Raw genomic sequence first — 19,029 nt, forward strand, 5'->3', positions numbered from 1 at the left:
CCTCATGGCCACTGACCGTCACCTCGAATCCCACATTTGGCTTAGGTCGGCAGGCAAAGCAGCTTCCCTCACCACAGTCCTCATGAACCGCCTGGATAATATCCCAAGCTCGAATCTTCTTATCTTCACATTGCACCACCACCGTGTTTTCTTTACCAAACCTCCTGAGGTCCCGGCCCAAATCTTTGGGCCTTTTTTTTTCCTTTCCCACCATAGTTTCTTCCCTAATTAAATTCCTCTTGGGAACATTGTCCTCTGAGGGGCCCAGCACTCCGGACCCCTCAGCCACCATCTGGCTGTTTTTGTGGGCCAAAAAAGGCCCTAAAACCTGAAAACAAAACCCACCACCAACTTTTTACAAAACTCCCTCCAACTCCCAGCTGCAATCAGGCAACCAGTAACACCTGGCTCACTCCTAGCCCCTCCCACCTAGAGAGTGCTGCCCACTGAGCCACAACACGGATATCAATATGTCGCTGGTTACCAACAGCTAGTGCTGCAGCTGCTGCTCAGTGGGGTGGTATCAGGGCCATGAAGCCTGGTTTGCCTTGCCATCCTGATGTCAGTGTAGACTTTCAGTAGTTAGCAGTGCGTCTACCTGTTAATCAGTTAACAGACCCAGAGCTCACACTATGTCACTGCTGTTTCCCCAGGGCTGCTGAGCTACAGCTCATTAGCATGCAAGCTGAATGCCATCTTTGCTCAGCACAGAAAGGTCCTTGTTGAAAATATTTCACGTAATTGCAAGATCACAGGATAATTACAGAAGAAGGAGGCCATTCAGCTTATGAGTTCATCCATCCAGTAATTTAGGAACAGGAGTAGGCCAATCAGCCCCTCCAGCCTGTCCCACCATTCAATCAGATCATGGCTGATCTGTACCTCAACATTGTGATTCAGAATCTCTTCATACATCCGTAAAGGTTATATTGTTCTTTGCTGCTTCTACATCACATGTACTTCATGCTGTTCTGCTTTTATTCCTCTCGTTTCTTGAACCGGCACAGGCATAATGGGCCGAATGGCCCTCTTCTGTGCTATATCATTCTATGATAACTATATGAAATGGTGACATCAATTTTATTTTCTTCTGCGCAGATTTATTCTCATGACAGAATTCATGCCCTCCAAATATCGAGGTCGTATTTTGCCTCTGGGACAGGTGAGACCAGAAGAGAAAGTGTGTGTGCTCTGAAAGGCCAAGAACGTGAACAGAAATTCAACGCTTGGCAAATTGGTGGCTTGTATGGGAGAGATGTTTTTGAGTTTGTCATCTCAACATCGAATGACAGCCTTGATGGGCACTCACTCTCTCTTCTCTGAGGAGAAGCTTTTTCCAACCTTCAATGGAAAATCTGTTCAAGAAAGAATGGGGGCAAATTTGGGTTTCAGGCGATCAGGAGAGATGTATAACAGGCGGATAATCCCGTTTTGCACTATTGCCTCAAGTCCAAATTACCCCCAATACCCAGTTCTGCTCAACACCACCTCTTGAGTGGATCAACGACCCCTGCATACAGTGTGTACAGATATGGGGGCACCATTTTGATATGCACATTTTAATCGGGTGGGTGGTAGGCACCTGGAGGAGTCAGCGCAGGGTCCTGATTGATTGTCATGTGGGCCCATCCTTAATCTGTGCTTGGCGAGATGTCAGTGCGAGGCGCGTACCCCAGTAGGAGGGAGGAAATCGGCCAGTGTCAGCCACTGGTCAAGGGCCTGCAGCAGCAGTTTGAAGGGGAGGTGCGTTTAGCATTGGGTCCCAAAAGAAGCAGCACTGCGGACTGGCAGGCAACATGGGCACGGAGTCTGTGGCGGCAACCGCGTAACGTTTCTGATGCATTGTGCGGGGGGGGGGGGTGGAACCCACAAGTGACCGGATGGGGAAAAAAAATCTCCGAAAGCTCCACCTGGCTTTCCCTGACGGCAGCTAAGGGTCCCTTTAATTCTGGTTGGAAATGGCCACCTCCCGACCTGTACCACCCATGAGTGGTGGTCAGGAACAGGGACTGGCGGTAGTCAGGCAGCTGAGACAAAATTGGCAACGGGGTCTTAATCATGTCACTTGACCCTGATTTGCCAATATATACGAGGCTTCCGCCTGTTTCCGATTGGGGTTCTGGTCGCCAGGATTCAGGTGCGCCCCAAAAAAAAGCAGAATAGACATCAACATAGCGGCAAGTCAGTGCAACTACCCGCCGCTTAATTTTACTTTCACTATTGTTCCGTTTTTAAGCATAAACAGGGCACTAGCGAGACGAAAATCGTCCCCATAGAACATTTACAGCACAGAAGGAGGCCACTTGGGCCCACCATATCTGTGTTGGCTCTTTGCTGGAGCAATCCAAAATGAATGCACTGCTCTGAGATTGGGCCAAAGAGTAGAGTTAGCACTGGGAGGTGGTCGGAGTAAGTTGTTTGGTTAATATTAATGGTTTAATTTAGCCTTTACACTATTTTTAGTGCAACAGCAAACAAGTTCAAGTAAATTCCTGTCTGTGCCGTTTCAATTGAGTCATGAATCCATTTGTCTTAAATGCACTTGCCTCAGGAGCTTGCGGCTGCGACCTAGCCTTTTATCTGTTTCCCCTCCACTCTGGATTGTTTTACTCTCCTCCTCTTTCTAATGCCCTTCACAGTCTGGCTGATGTATATCATCTTTCAACATCTCTACCATTTTTCACCATGTGACAGCTTTTATTCTCGAGATCTGTTGATTTAACTCGTTAAATGCTTCTTTGAAATGTTACCCTACCTGTATACTTTACCTTTACCTGTCGTTCTACCCTCCTCTCTCTTTGTTTTATTCAGTCTGAAAAGGAACTACCCTGCCTTCCTCTTTACAATTCTTATGAAGGAGCTTCAATCAAAATGTTAACCCATCTTTTCTCTCTCCAGATTCTGACAGACAATGGAGGAGAAATTCGGTATCGGGGCGATACATTTTGAAATTGTGAAAAATTAGCGGCAGGCGTTAATGAGTCTGAGGTTTCCCTAAATTGACAGTTAGCGCTCCTTAAAAGAGCTGGAGCGCTATATCAAGCGCTAATGACCTAAGCAGGGTGCGACAGGGGCGCTACCAGTAGAGAGATAATGAATTTCAGGTGCTATGCTATCGGGAATGATCCTTCACACTGGTCCCTTCCAGCTCTTAAAGGGGAGGTTGCATCATTTGTGTAGATCCTCATTATCAGCATTGCTGGCTGTGAAGGCGACCTGCAACCAAGTCAATCCCCTGATCGTGATTGGCTGATCCCACTCCCAGGGAGAGAGCTCGTCGTTTCACGGACGAGGCATTGGAGGCAATGGTTGCGGGAGTGGAGCGAAGGAGGGCAGTGCTGTTCCCAGACACTGGAAGGAGGCCATTGCCCCAGGTCTTCAGGGCAATGTGGAGGGAAGTGGCCCAGGAGGCCTTGGCCAGTAGCGTGGTTCTCCGCAGCCTGACACAGTGCCGGAAGAATTTCAATGACCTCACTCAAGTGGTCAAGGTGAGTACATGCTTCAACAGGTCCTACATACCAGCATCTGAACCTCAGTCTGTACACACTGCACAAACCACCACACCCCCAACACTCACCCACCAAGCATCTGCACCTACTCAAACTCACATCCACATTTCACAGCTATTCAACTACGGCAGCCATATCTCCCAAACACATAGCTGGACTCTGACTCACACACGTTCATTTCTCTTGCAGGCCAAGTTGGCTCACAATAGGAGGGGGTGATGCGCTGCTCCAGCAGCTTTCAGACCCGCAGGCACCCCCTCAGATACTGGCATTATGCGATCTTTATAGGCAAGTTTAGTAGAGGGGTCTGCACAGGGTGATGCACTGGTGACGAGTGGGCTGCAGCAAGGCCAGGGGGATTGGGTAGCTCAGGAGCTAGCTCCCCAGAGGGCGAGTTCGCGTGCGAGTTCTGCTGCACAGGACTCAGATGAGGACCTCGATGGGGAGGCGTTCACAAGAACAGTGATGACCATGCACTCCGAGATGATAGGTGCAATGGCAAGGGTGCCCGAGAGCCTTTCGGCAACGGTAAGGAGCGTGGAGGAGTCCGCCTCCAACATTGCACAGAGCTCTGCGCACACCATGGAGCCCATCATTTCCACTCTGCAGAGGATGGTGGACTCCCAGAGAGACCGTGGCGACTCAGACCTCATGGCGCGTGTCATGGGTGATCTGGCAGCATCTATTGCAGCACAGGCGCAAGAATTGTAAGTGTTTTCTGCGGGCGGAGGGCCTCCAAAAAACGGAACTCTCCATCTGCAGAGGCCCTTTTCCCAGATTGGAAATGCCGGTTTCCAGCTCATGCGCAGTGCATGCCTGAAATTGGCATTTACGATGTCCCTACGGGTGAGTACACAGTGCGTACCCACCCGTAGGGATCGGAATTTCTGCCTCAATATTGGAATGTTGCAAATTTGGGGCTGTGTCTGATTTTAGCTCTGGGGTGTGGTATGGAATGAGAAACTGATGGAATGATGGGGATGTGCTGAGCAACCAGGAAGTGGCCTCCAATTCATTGGAACCAAAGTGAGGCAGTCATGGACTGCCCTTCCATAAGGCCGATGGAGTGGCGGCCTCCTCCATCACTGATGTTCGTGCTCCTCCTCCTCCTCCTCCTCCTCCTGAGGTGGTGTGGCTATGCCTGGTGGCTATGCCTGGGCCCTCTTGATGGCCAAGTTGTGGAGCATGCAGCAGATGACGATGAAAAGGGAGACCGGCTCAGCTAAGTACTGGAGGGCTCCTCCCGAGCGGTCAAGGCAGCGGAACCGTTGCTTGAGCACTCCGATGGTCTGCTCAATGATGTTCCCGGTGGCACCATGGCTCTCATTGTATGAGTGCTGGGCATGAGTGTGGGGTTGCGGAGGGGAGTCATGAGCCAGGTGGAGAGCGGATAGCCCTTGTCTCTGAGCAGTCAGCCACGAGCTTGATGTGGTGGCTGGAACAGAGCTGGCACACCAGTCTGGTGCAGGATGAAGGCATCGTGACTGCTGCCAGGATAGTGGGCATTGACGATTCACTGTCTGTGATCACACACCAACTGCACATTAAGTGAGTGGTAGCCTTTGTGGTTACGGAATCCCTCAGGATTGCTACAGGGTGCCCGCAGAGCGATGCAGGTGCAGTAAATGACGCCCTGCACCTGGGCAAGCCTGCGATCCGGGCAAAGCCACATGCACGCTCACGCTGCTTCTCTCTGGTCATGGGGAAGAAAATGTAGTCCCTTCTCCTTCTGTAGAGAGCATCTGTGACCTCATGGATGGAGCAATGGATGGCAAACTGTGAGATGTTCGCTATATCTCCTGTTGCACACTGGGAGGATCCGCTGGCATAGAAATTGAGGGCGACAGTGACCTTGACTGCCACTGAGGGAGACGTGGTGCTCCTGATGTGAGGCTCGAGGTCTGTCTGCAGGAGGTGGCAGAGCTCTGTGACCACGTCCTTGGTGAAGCGAAGCCTTCTAAGGCACTGTTCCTCAGTGAGATTGATGTAGCAGAAATACTGCTGGAATACCCTGGGAGGGTAAGGCCTCCTGTTGTAAGCCCTGTTGGTCCTCCTCCCTCTGGACACATTTTGCAATCTATGGGCTGGATTTTGTCAATGGAGGCGACTTGGAGGCGGGACTACTGCTTGTCATGTCAATGCCCCGCCTCCATCCTCTCCTGACCATTCAGAGGGATTTTCCCCTGATCGAGCTTGTTAAGCTCGCCCGGCGGGCTCAGCAAGCCAATTAGGGAAGAAGTCACTGACAGATCACGTCAACGTCAGACATGCTATCTGTCAAGACTTCTTGAAAGAAGAAATGACAGCGTTTGACAGCTCTGTGAAACTGTCAAACACTGACATTCTTTTGAGTTTGATTCGTTTTTGTGGTGAGGACTGAAAAAAACATTGTAAAAAAGTAAATTTCAGATGTCTGATGGATCGGAGGGTCCATCAGCCATTACCTGAAATTGACAAGGTGGATGTCCGCTCTCCCGATCCAGCACGGCTAAAGGCTACAGAAGTAAAAAAAGGTAAGTGAACACTTTTTTAAACTTATCACTCACCTTGCATACTTACCACTCCACACTTGCACCCATCACTCACCTCTACACCTTACTTCCAGGTGCCTCCGACCGCCGCAGACCTCCTCCACGTCTCCTCCAACCCAGCGGGGTTCTCTGAGGTCGGGAAGCCTTCACCTGTGAAGGTAAAATGGCACTAATCCCTTTTTCTGCCTGTTAACTACCTGTTAACAGGCAGTTGAAAGGATTAAATGCCTTTCCCGCCTCCAGGAGACGGGACCCGAAGCTGCACATCTTCCCGCCTCCTGGCAAAAGGGCACGGAGGCAGGATGGGGGCGGGTTTGCCACCCGCCCCCACTTTCTCCGATTTTATGTGCTGTCCTGCCTCCATGCCCGCCTCCTCGGGGCTTGGAAAATCGAGCCCTTTCTCTCTGCCTCCGACGTTGACGCTGCAGTGCGAGGACCAGTGTCAGTACAGCCCCCATTGAAGTATGGAAATGTTGCGCTTTCAAATCTCACCTAAATGAAAGTGAATAATTTTTCTGAGGCAGAAGATTCCTTCAACTGAAAAACACTGAAATCGCTCAAAATGCCCGTTTGCCTAAGTCTTTGCTGAAAAAAATAAACCGGATGTTGACGCCTTTATGTAACGCTCCTCCAGCGCTCCTCTGACTGCAAACCGCCTCCTCTACCTGTCATTGCTAACGGCAGGCGCTCAGGCAGGGAGCGAGAGTGAATTTCAGAGCCAGGGCGCTACCAGGGCACTGCGCAGCCGGATGACGTCTTGATCTCCGGCCGCAGGAGAGCGTGGCGTTAGTGGTTACCGCCGCCACAAACCTCCACTTCAGTTTCGCGGGCATCGGTACTATCGGCGCACCTGGTCGCTAAGCTGGTAGCGCCCCGTTAGCGCCCCCCAGAGGCGCTAATGGGAGGCAAAAAGGTAGCCAATTTCTCCCCCCTGATCTTCGTTTTCAGTAGGTTCCAGTTTTATTTCACTTTTCCTATATAAAGAGGGTACAGGCCACTCATTATTCTTTTCAGAATTATTTTCATCTTTTTTTCTTGTAGATCTTCTGGCTCACCGGATCCACTGTAGAGATCTTGCTGGCCTACCTAATTGTTCCCACGCTGGGCTGGCGCTGGCTTGTGCGTATCTCCACCATACCGAGTATCATCCTGCTGGTGGTATTTAAGGTGAGGCAAAGAACTCCTTCCATGCTCAGAGCCATGACTTCAGCTGTCAACATACCTTTGATCCATATGTGTTAAACTGACAATAGAAAATAGTATAGGCGCTGAAGACACTGATCCTAAATAGAAAGGATACAGATCCTATATAGAATCATAGAATCATAGAAAGTTACCGCACGGAAGGAGGCCATTTTGGCCCATCGTGTCCGTGCCAGCCAACAAAGAGCTATGCAGCCTAATCCCACTTCCCAGCTCTTGGTCCGTAGCCCTGCAGGTTACAGCATCCCAAGTGCACATCCAAGAACTTTTTAAATGTGGTTAGGGTTTCTGGCGCTATCACCCTTTCAGGCAGTGAGTTCCAGACCCCACAGCCCTCTGGGTGAAGAGATTTCCCCTCAAATCTCCTCTAAACCTTCCACCAATTACTTTAAATCTGTGCCCCCTGGTTTTTGACCCCTGTGCTAAGGGAAATAGGTCCTTTCTATCCACTTTATCTATGCCCCTCATAATTTTATATACCTCAATAAGGTCTCCCCTCAGCCTCCTCTGTCCCAAGGGAAACAGACCCAGCCTATCCAGTCTTTCCTCACAGCTAAGATTCTCTACTCCTGGCAACATCCTTGTAAATCTCCTCTGTACCCTCTCTAGTGCAATCACATCTTTCCTGTAATGTGGTGACCAGAACTGCACGCAGTACTCTAGCTGAGGCCTAACTAGTGTTTTATACAGTTGAAGCATAACCCCCCTGCTCTTGTATTCTATGCCACGGCTAATAAAGGCAAGCATTCTGTATGCCTTCTTAACCACCTTATCTACCTGGCCTGCTACCTTCAGGGATCTGTGGACATGCACTCCAAGGTCCCTTTGTTCCTCTACACTACTCAGTGTGTATTCCTTTTCCTTGTTAGCACTCCTCAAATGCATTACCTCACACTCCTCCGGATTAAATTCCATTTGCCACTGTTCTGCCCACCTGACCAATTTATTGATATCCTCCTGCAGTCTACAGCTTCCTTCTTCAGTATCAACCACACTGCCGATTTTAGTATCATCTGCAAACTTCTTAATCATACCCCCTATATTCAAGTCTAGATCATTGATATATACCACAAAAAGCAAGGGACCTAGTACTGATTCCTGCGGAACCCCACCAGAAATAGCCTTCCAGTCACAAAAACACCCATCAACCATTACCTTCTTCTTCCTGTCTCCGAGACAGTTTTGAATCCAACTTGACACTTTGCCCTGGATCCCATGGGCTTTTAACTTCGTGATCAGTCTGCCATGTGGAACCGTATCAAAAAGCCTTGCTAAAGTCCATATACACTACATCAAACGCACTACCCACATCTACCCTCCTTGTAACCTCCTCAAAAAATTCAATCAAGTTTGTCAGACACGACCTTCCCTTAACAAATCCGTGCTGACTATCCTTGATTAATGTATAGAGGTTACAGATTCTATATTGAGGATACGGATCCTATATAGAGGACACAGATCCTATATAGAGGACACAGATCCTATATAGATGTAGCCTGGCGAAATGGAGCAGCACAGGACACGAACTTTCGTTTTTGGGGTTTTTTTATTCTGTATTAATAACTTGGGTCCCAGCTCTCCTCAGAGCACATCTCTCACGCTGGATCTAGAAAAATGGAGGCTGTGAAGAAAGGGGAGGTTCCTTTGGCATCACATGGCCCTACCCATAACCCTTTTCTCCTTTTTTCAAATTCTAAAGGGGAAAATGAACCGCGCCATCTAGTGGACTTAAATATTCACTGCATTTTCCCACTTGGCTACATTCTCCCCTGCTTTAAAGTCAACGTCCTCGGTGACTTAGCACCCGTTTTTCACTTCTTTTACAGCTTCTCGAAAAAATGCAGTACCCAGACTCGATAAAACATGAGAGAACACCTCAGGACTGAGTGAGACTGCATTACAGGCTGACTGAGGCAAATGGTATGGGTTAGGGTTTACCCCAGCATTGGCTCTTTTAGTTCTGCGAGGAGCCGGAATGGGTACCTCAACCTCAGTCCCACACTCAGAAGGATCTGAATGCTCTGGCTCAGAAACAGCCTCTGATTCCTGTACATCTTGGGCGTTACCAACAGGATCATTGTTTACTTTTTCCTCCTGAGTTAACTCTGGATAGGTGACTTCCTCTACCACAACAAACTCAGTATCAGAGGGCTCTGGCAACGATTCTGTCAAAAGAGTGACAGGGGGTACGGTGACAGGGGACTTGGTTCTCGTCCGCCTAGGCTCAGAGACAGGGGTAACACATGGCCTAAGATTAACTCTATGGACCCTTTTTAAAGGACCGCCCTCTACAGGCTCAACTGCATGTGTAGTACCCTGTACCTCCACCACTCTGTACACAGTAGGACCCCAAGCATCCTGAATTTTGTTCCTACCCAAAGGCCTGTGTCGTAAGTATACCAACTGACCCACCTCAATGGTTGGACAGTACACTTTGTCTTTGTTAAGTTCAATTCTTTGAGCTGATTTCTTTTCAGTGTACTCTCTTGCCCTTGCATGTGCCTCCTTCAAACGCTCTTGGTGGACAACCAACCACTCATGTTTCTTGTCTAACACTTGCTCCTGACCTAATAAAGCATCTACAGGAAGGTGTGGATGAACCCCGAAAAGCAGATAGTACGGTGAGTAGCCAGTCGTAGCATGGGGTGTTACATTGTAGGCATACACCAACTCAGATAAGTGCTCAGGCCAGCGGCGCTTCTTTTCTGGAGGCAGTGTACGCAAAAGATCATGTAAAGATCTGTTGAATCTCTCACATTGAGCATTTCCTTCTGGGTGGTGTGGGGTAGTGCGGGTTTTCTTTACACCATAAAGCTTACACAGCTCGGCAATGATTTCACTCTCAAAATTTCGACCTCTGTCTGAATGCAATCTTTCTGGGACCCCATACTTCATGAACCACTCTTTGAGAAGGACTTTTGCCGTGGTATCAGCCTTTTGGTCCCGAGTAGGGAAGGCTTGTGTGAATTTAGTGAAAACATCGGTCACCACTAACACATTCTCACGACCATCGGAGGCCGGTTCCAGCATGGTGAAATCTACAGCAACTACTTCAAGGGGCCGGGAGGCTAGAAATGATTTCATAGGGGCATGTATCTTGGGGTGGGGCATTTTTGTCAAAACACACCCCTCGCATTTCTTGACCCACTGTTCCACATCCTCATACATCCCAACCCAAAAACATCTCTGTCTCAAAAGGTTCTGTGTGCGCTCTATTCCCTGATGGCCCATACGATCATGCACACCTTCAAGCACGACTTCTTTCAAACAAGAGGGCAGTAGTAGCTGGTGACATTCACCAACATGGACATCCTCGATTACACGGTACAACAAACCATCTTGCTCACAAATACGGGGCCACTGCTTTAACGTGGATAATACTAGCTTGGATAACTGCGACCTCTCCTTGTAAGTTGGCCTTCGCTGCTCACCCCAAAACTTCCTAAACACGCTGAGGGTGGGGTCTGTGTCCTGAAACTTACGTAGTTCCTCTTTAGAGTAACCGGGAAGTGTTGGTGTGTTACCCTGCAACTCACTACGCTCAGTACTTTCTTCTGCGTCCGAAACACGGATCTGTCTGATTTTACAGCACTTGACTCCTGCTGTCCCTAAGTCTGGTCCTAGAGCTGTTCCCTTGTGAGTGACATTACATATGGCCACACAACCATCATAGTCTGCATCCCCACTGTCTGACTCGGGCTCCCCTGCTAACGGCTGCCTAGAGAGGGCATCTGCTGCTGCATTACAGCGGCCTGGGCGGTACTTGACGTCAAAGTCAAAAACAGCTAACTGAGCCACCCATCTTTGCTCAACAGCACCTAACTTAGCTGTAGAAAGGTGACACAGGGGGTTGTTATCTGTTATGACAGTGAACTTGGAACCTAGAAGGTAACCTCGAAATTTCTCTGAAACAGCCCATTTGAGGGCGAGGAGCTCTAGTTTCATACTGCTGTAGTTTCTGTCATTTCTTTCAGCATTACGGAGCCTCCTACTGGCATATGCTATCACTCTCTTCCTATCTCCCTGCTGCTGGTGGAGGATGGCACCTAATCCTAGGTTACTGGCATCCGTCTCTACAATAAAAGGCTGAGTGAAATCTGCGTAACCTAACACTGGAGCACTGATCAGCTTTTCTTTCAGCTGTTCGAAAGCAGCTTGGCACGCAGCTGTCCATGAACCTTCAAACAACCGTTTTGCTTTTGCTGGGCTGTCTTCCCTAAGGCATGCATTGACTACGTCATGGAGAGGGCCAGCTCGTTTAGAAAAATCCTCAATGAACCTCCTGTAATAACTACAGAAACCAAGAAATGACCTCAGATCTTTGACTGTACTGGGGACCGGCCACTTCTTTACGGCGGCAATTTTCTCTGGATCTGTCCCTATACCCTCCCCTGAAATTTGATGCCCAAGGAACCTGACTTCCTGCTGCAGGAAGTGACACTTTTCAAGCTTTACTTTCAAACCTGTCTCTTTCAGTCGTCTTAGAGCTGTCTGAAGCCTCTCTAAATGGTCCGGGAAGGTCTGAGAGAACACAAGGATGTCATCTAAATACACTAATAGGATGTGGAACACTAAGTCGCTCATAGTCGCTTGCATAAGCCGTTGAAAAGTCGCAGGTCCATTACAGACACCAAAAGGCATTCTGAGGTACTCAAAAAGGCCAAAAGGAGTTGTAAAAGCAGTCTTAGGCCTGTCACTTTCACGAACAGCAACCTGGTGGTACCCACTTGCAAGATCAATGGTCGAGAAGAACTTTGCACCATGAAGGGCATCAAAACTCTCGTCAATGCGGGGCAAAGGAAATGCGTCACGTCTGGTTTTTGAGTTTAGTTTCCTAAAGTCAACACATAGTCGTATGTCTCCATCAGTCTTACGAACTACCACTATGGGTGAAGCGTATGAACTATTGCTCTCCTGGATGACACGCTTTCTTAAAAGCTTAGTGATGTGGTCCCTCACCTCTTTGTACAGTGTAGGTGGGATACGACGGTATGGCTCTGTAACTGGTGCGTCATCTACCAAGTTAATCTCATGCTCAACTTTATCAGTGTAGCCTAGGTCCTCATCCTTAAAAGCAAATACTTCCGAATACCTGGCTAAAAGTGCACCTAACTCTGCTTGTTGGCCCTGTGTGCCACCTATGTGTAGTTTGTCCAAAAGCAACTGAATGTCTTGGTCTGTCATCTGTCCTTCTTTTCTGCCAACAGTTACTTCCTCTGTGTCAGCGGAGATGCGTTGAAATCGCACCTCACAGGAGTCCTTGTCTACACACTCTGCCTGAGTCGGAATACCAAGCCTGGTCCTGGGGCTTAACCACACATCCTCCTCAGAGAAATTTACCACCTGCACTGGAAATAAATGTCCCTTTGATTCAACTAGAGTGGGGACAACTACCAGGCCACCTGGCAATGGTGTGTTACCTGGCTCCAACAGCATTTTAGTGCTGCCACCTGACTGAGTTTTAAGTCCCTTTACATAGACTGTAGCTATGGAAGACGCAGGCACATGTACAGCACCCCTACCAGCTACACGGACAGAAGATGACTTTGGAGTGATGTTACACTGTTGTACTTGCTGAAATGCTTCCCTCCAATCTGAATCCAACTTTCCCCCTAGAGTAGTGTCAAACTCAGCATGAACTAGTTGTCTGCATCGGCTGATGATGTTCATACCAATAAGACCTGGTGCTGCAGGCTGTGACTGCTGATGCTCTTTGACTATCAGGAAACCACATTCGGGTAAGGTTATGCCCATAGTTTCAACGTCTAACTCAAGGTAGCCCAAGTAGGGAATGTCCAACCCGTTGGCGGCAGTGATCTTAAGCCACCCGGTTGTAGGCAGCATATCCTCATCCCTCCCAAGTAAGTGCTCTCTGAAAAAATCTTCAGTAATAGTGCTAACTTGGCTCCCGGTATCCAGTAAACAGTTAGCAGTAACCCCCCCAATCTTGAGATCTACTACTGGACATTTACCTACTGCACGGTCAAGAAATCTGTCACGAATACCAGTACTGTTCTGAGAGCCTGCAGGTTTTCCTCGCATTGCCCGGCTCATGGCAATCGAGGGAGTTAGTTTTCCTGCACCCCAGCCAGCATTGGTGGATGTGTTTGCTACCTCGTGCTTCTGAGGACACTGTTTGGCAATGTGCCCCGCCCCGTTACACTTAAAGCAAATAGGCTGACCTTCATCAGTGAACTTTGGCTTGGCTCTAGGTTTCCCAACCTTGTCATTACCCGTGTTTTCCTTCTGTAGAGCAAGACCCCGTACTGCCTCTGTTAGTTCCCCGATAGCTTTACCCTGTTCCGCCACCACTTTAAGAACATCCTGTAAAGTGACAGCCTGGCTGCCTGGTACCCCAATGGCAGAACACTGAAGATCCCTCCCTGTACTGTCACACACTACATTCTTGCTCTTTGCAACTTTAGTGCTACAGGGCTGGTCTTCTAAGGACCATAAGACAGCTTCCTCACGTACATCGAACAGGGTAGACTGGGGGTTGTCTCGTACAAACTTGCGCAACTCTCTCCGGAGTGAGGGATCTCTAACACCATCAACAAATCTGTTTCTGACAACCCGTTTTGTGTCCGGCACAGCATCAGGTGATTGCTTTACCAAAGTTCTAATAATCTGAGAGAGTGCATGTGAGTATTCTCGGAAATCTTCACCCTCTTCTTGCTTGCGTCCATAGAAAGTTTCTAACAGCTGGGACTCACTGCGTTTTTCGGTGAAAGCCCCCCTTAGGTAACTGAACAGGTCACTGGGCTGCTTAGACTCTCCACCCAACCGTAACCTAATTTCCTGTAGGGCTGCCCCCCTCAACAAAGATCGAATGAAATCTACCTGCTCTGCAGGAGTCTGATCTCTAGCTCGTAGTACACTTTCAACCTCTTCAATGAACTCATCAACTGAACGACTATCTTTGGATACCTCACCACTGAATGGTTGGATCTGACGCTCTCTGGGTACATACACATATGACTTGGTTGCCCCATTACCTAGAGTGGCAATAATTGCCATTGCTTGGTCATGGTTTTTTTTCAACTCTGAAATCTGTGCCTTGAGTTGATCTATCTGGTTGCCCTCACCCACACTCGAGGTATTGTCCTCACCATCCGAATTGTGAGCTCCAACCGCCTCCTCAGGAGGGTCTAACATTTTGACTCAGTTCACAAGTCCCTGACAGTCACTGAATGGGATGGCCGCTGCGACGATTCTTCTCCAATGGTGTCCCTCCTCGGTGCCTTGATGGGTCCTCTCCCAGATTGGTCCTGGCGCCCTCTGGATCCCGTCTGTCTGGTCTGGTCCTCCTTAGCAACCCCAGGCAGCACTCTCCGTCCGTCTCCAGGTCCACTTGGCACCACACCGCTCTTCCCCCACTGCCGTATTTTATGTAACTTTCCCAAGCCTGAGAAACTCCAAGCTAACAGACCCCACTCCTGGTACCAAAATGTGTAGCCTGGCGAATGGAGCAGCACAGGACACGAACTTTCGTTTTTGGGGTTTTTTTATTCTGTATTAATAACTTGGGTCCCAGCTCTCCTCAGAGCACATCTCTCACGCTGGATCTAGAAAAATGGAGGCTGTGAAGAAAGGGGAGGTTCCTTTGGCATCACATGGCCCTACCCATAACCCTTTTCTCCTTTTTTCAAATTCTAAAGGGGAAAATGAACCGCGCCATCTAGTGGACTTAAATATTCACTGCATTTTCCCACTTGGCTACATAGAGGACACAGATCTTATATAGAGGACACAGATCCTATGTAGAGGACACAGATCCTATGTAGAGGACACAGATCCTATGTAGAGGACACAGATCCTATATAGAGGATACAGATCCTATATAGAGGATACAGATCCTATGTAAAGGACACAGATCCTATATAGAGGATACAGATCCTATATTGAGGACACAGATCCTATATTGAGGACACAGATCCTACATTGAGGATACAGATCCTATATAGAGGATACAGATCCTATATAGAGGATACAGATCCTATGTAGAAGACACAGATCCTATGTAGAGGACACAGATCCTATATAGAGGACACAGTTCTTATATAGAGGACACAGATCTGATGTAGAGGACACAGATCCTATATAGAGGACTAGCTGGAGTGCCCGGCGGTGCCGAGGCTTTTTCGAGGGCATGTTGTTGTTGGAAGAGAGAGAGAGAGCGACTGGGGGAAGAGAGAGAGCGACTGGGGGGAAGAGGGAGAGCGACTGGGGGAAGAGGGGGGGAAGAGGAGGAGGGGGAGGGGAAGGGGGAAGGGGGGAAGGGGAGGGCGGAAAGGGGAGGGGGGAAAGGGGAGGGGGGGAAGGGGGAGGGAAGGGGGAGGGGAGGGGGGAAGGGGAGGGGGGGAAGGAGGGGGAGGAGGAGGGAGAAGGGGAGGGGGGGAGAAGGGGGGGAGGAGGAGGGGAGGGGAGGGGAGGGGGGAGAGTCCCCGAGCCCCCTGATCCCGCCCCCCCAAGGCTCTCGCCACCCCCCCAACCAAGCACCGAACTCCGGAGGCCCGCCCTCCCGAGCTGGCTTCAAGACCGCCGATTGCGGCTGTGAGAGACGGCCGGCGGGCCCGGTTGCCGGGGTAACCCTTCCCGCTCTCCAAGCCCCGCCCGAGATCCGCACTCCCGAGAGCCCCGCCCCCCCCGCCTGAGCCGAGCGGGGAACAGAGAGAGAGTCGCCGCATCTCAGCTGCTCCTGCTGCGCGCGCACCCTGACCCTCGTGACCCTCGTGGCTGACGCCGTTGCCCCGGGTAACGTGACACGGGGGGGGGGGGAGGTGAGGAGCTTAGAAGAAGCCGTGGGACAATTACCTAGCTCGGGCCTGGCTGGGCAAGAATGACCCAGGCTTTGAGGCCTAACAAAAACGGGGAAAGGTAGGAAAAAGAATCTTCAGGTTAGAGAAAATATTTAGAAATGAATGAAGTCTTTTTAAAAACAATTTAATAAAAGCAATTTTATTTTGCTGGAAATGTATATTTGAAAAGCAAGACGCAGAAAGCAGGAAAAAGAATGGAAGCAAGTTGGCGGCTACTCACCTCGGTTCAGAACGATAAGGCCCGCCCACACACACACTGATTGGTCGACCGTCAGGTCACCAAAGCATAGGATTGGTCAATCGTCCTGTCACTCGACCGTAGGAGGGCCCGGCCGCACGCGCCAGCAACCCGGCGTACGATTGGTCGACCTTGAGCTCACTCTGTCGCTAATGAGCGGATAATGAGATGCTAATGAGCGGAATGTTGAACGTTTTTCGGATACCGCTGGGCGCGATTTTCGTCCGGCCGAAACGTAAATACGCTTACCAGCATTTCGGAACGGTAAGCTTTCTTCCGACGTAACGCACGCGTAGGTACGCTCTGTAACTTTCGAACGCATAGCCGGACAGACGCACACCCGAGGACAGACAGAAGGACAGACAGAAGTATCCGTTTATATATATAGATAGACTAGCTGGAGTGCCCGGCGGTGCCGAGGCTTTTTCGAGGGCATGTTGTTGTTGGAAGAGAGAGAGAGAGCAACTGGGGGAAGAGAGAGAGAGAGCGACTGGGGGGAAAAAAGAGAGAGAGGGAGAGCGACTGGGGGGAAGAGAGAGAGCGAGTGACTGGGGGAAGAGAGAGAGCGACTGGGGGGAAGAGAGAGAGCGAGGGGGGGAAGAGGAGGAGGGGAAGGGGAGGGGGTGAAGGGGAGGGGGGGAAGGAAGGGGGAGGGGGAGAAGGGGGGGAAGGGGAGGGGGAAGGGGGGAAGGGGGAGGGAGGGGGAAGGGAGGAGGGGAGGGGGGAAGAGGAGGGGAGAGGAGGGGGGAAGGGGGTGGAAGGGGAGGGGGGGAAGGGGAGGAGGGAGGGGAGGGGGGGAGGGGAAGGGGAGGGAGGGCGGGGAAGGGAGGGGGAAGGGGAGGGCGGAAGGGGAGGAGGGCGGGGGAGGGGAAGGGAGGAGGGGAAGGGGAGGGGGGAAGGGGGAGGGGAAGGGGAGGGGGGTAGGGGGAGGAGTGGAGGAGAAGGGAGGGGGAGGGGGATAGGGGGAGGAGTGGAGGAGAAGGGAGGGGGAGGAGGGGGAGAAGGGGAGGGGGAGGAGGAGGGGGAGGGGGAAGGGGAGGGGGAGAGGAGGGGGAGGGGAGGGAGGAGAGTCCCCGTGCCCCCTGATCCCCGCCCCCCCGAGGCTCTTGCCCCCCACCCCGAGGCTCTCGCCCCCCCACCCCCCCCGAGGCTCTCGCCACCCACCCCGAGGCTCTCGCCCCCCACCCACCCCGAGGCTCTCGCCCCCCACCATCCCCCCCCCACCCACCCACCCCGAGGCTCTCGCCCCCCACCATCCCCCCCCACCCCGAGGCTCTCGCCCCCCCCCCCCAACCAAGCACCGAACTCCGGAGGCCCGATCTCCCGAGCACCGGCCCCCCCCGCCCTCCCGATCTGGCTTCAAGACCGCCGATTGCGGCTGTGAGAGACGGCTGGCGGGCCCGGTTGCCGGAGTAACCCTTCCCGCTCACCAAGCCCCGCCCGAGATCCGCACTCCCGAGAGCCCTGCCCCCCCCCCGCCCGAGCCGAGCGGGGAACAGAGAGAGACGCCGCGCCCCACCCTCCCGAGCTGGCTTCAAGACCGCCGATTGCGGCTGTGAGAGACGGCCGGTGGGCCCGGTTGCCGGGGTAACCCTTCCCGCTCTCCAAGCCCCGCCCAAGATCCGCACTCCCAAGAGCCCCGCCCCCCCGCCCGAGCCGAGCGGGGAACAGAGAGAGACGCCGCGTCTCAGCTGCTTCTGCTGTGCGCGCACCGTGACCCTCGTGGCTGACGCCGTTGCCCCGGGTAACGTGACACAGGGGGGGCGGTGAGGAGCTTAGCAGAAGCCGTGGGACAATTACCTAGCTCGGGCCTGGCTGGGCAAGCAAGAGTCAGGCTTTGAGGCCTAACAAAAACGGGGAAAGGTAGGAAAAAGAATCTTCAGGTTAGAGAAAATATTTACAAATGAATGAAGTTTTTTTAAAACAATTTAATAAAAGCAATTTTATTTTGCTGGAGGTGTATATTTGAAAAGAAAGATGCAGAAAGCAGGAAACAGAATGGAAGCAAGATGGCGGCTACTCACCTTGGTTCAGAACGATAAGGCCCGCCCACACACGCACCGATTGGTCTACCGTCAGGTCACCAAAGCGTAGGATTGGTCAATCGTCCCGTCACTCGACCGTAGGAGGGCCCGGCCGCACGCGCCAGCAACCCGGCGTACGATTGGTCGACCTCGAGGTCACTCTGTCGCTAATGAGCGGATAATGAGATGCTAATGAGCGGAATGTTGAACGTTTTTCGGAAACCGCGGGCGCGATTTTCGTCCGGCCAAAACGTAAACACGCTTACCAGCATTTCGGAACGGTAAGCTTTCTTCCAACGTAACGCACGCGTAGGTACGCTCTGTAACTTTCGAGCACATAGCCGGACAGACGCACACCCGAGGACAGACAGACAGAAGAACCGCTTTATATATATAGATACAGATCTTATATAGAGGACACAGATCCTATGTAGAGGACACAGATCCTATGTAGAGGACACAGATCCTATATAGAGGACACAGATCCTACAGATCCTATATAGAGGACACAGATCCCATATAGAGGACACAGATCCTATATAATAATAATTCAACTTTATTGTCATTGCACAAGTACATGAACAATGAAATGTGATCTTGCAAGCTCCCATGACTGGGAGAAGCAAAGCTGCTGCGTTGGTGTGTGCTGCCATTCCATTTCCACCATTCCTCCTGTCCAACAATCTTCAGCCCAACGCCTGGGCC

The 19,029-nt window shown here is 51.1% G+C and overlaps 1 protein-coding gene across 1 annotated transcript in view; it reads left to right on the top strand.

The window, feature by feature from the left end:
• The window catches only part of svopl (SVOP-like), a 111,499-nt gene that overhangs the window by 38,517 nt on the left and 53,953 nt on the right, over nucleotides 1-19,029 (top strand). The window contains exons 4-5 of the mRNA XM_086008621.1: nucleotides 1,099-1,162; nucleotides 7,082-7,207. Of these exons, the coding sequence (XP_085864747.1) occupies nucleotides 1,099-1,162; nucleotides 7,082-7,207 (190 nt within the window). The remainder of the gene's footprint in view (nucleotides 1-1,098; nucleotides 1,163-7,081; nucleotides 7,208-19,029) is intronic.

This window comes from Somniosus microcephalus, chromosome 16 (assembly GCF_052327205.1).
Source record: "Somniosus microcephalus isolate GS21.2 chromosome 16, FLI_Smic_1.0, whole genome shotgun sequence".
In the NCBI taxonomy this organism is placed as follows: domain Eukaryota; kingdom Metazoa; phylum Chordata; class Chondrichthyes; order Squaliformes; family Somniosidae; genus Somniosus; species Somniosus microcephalus.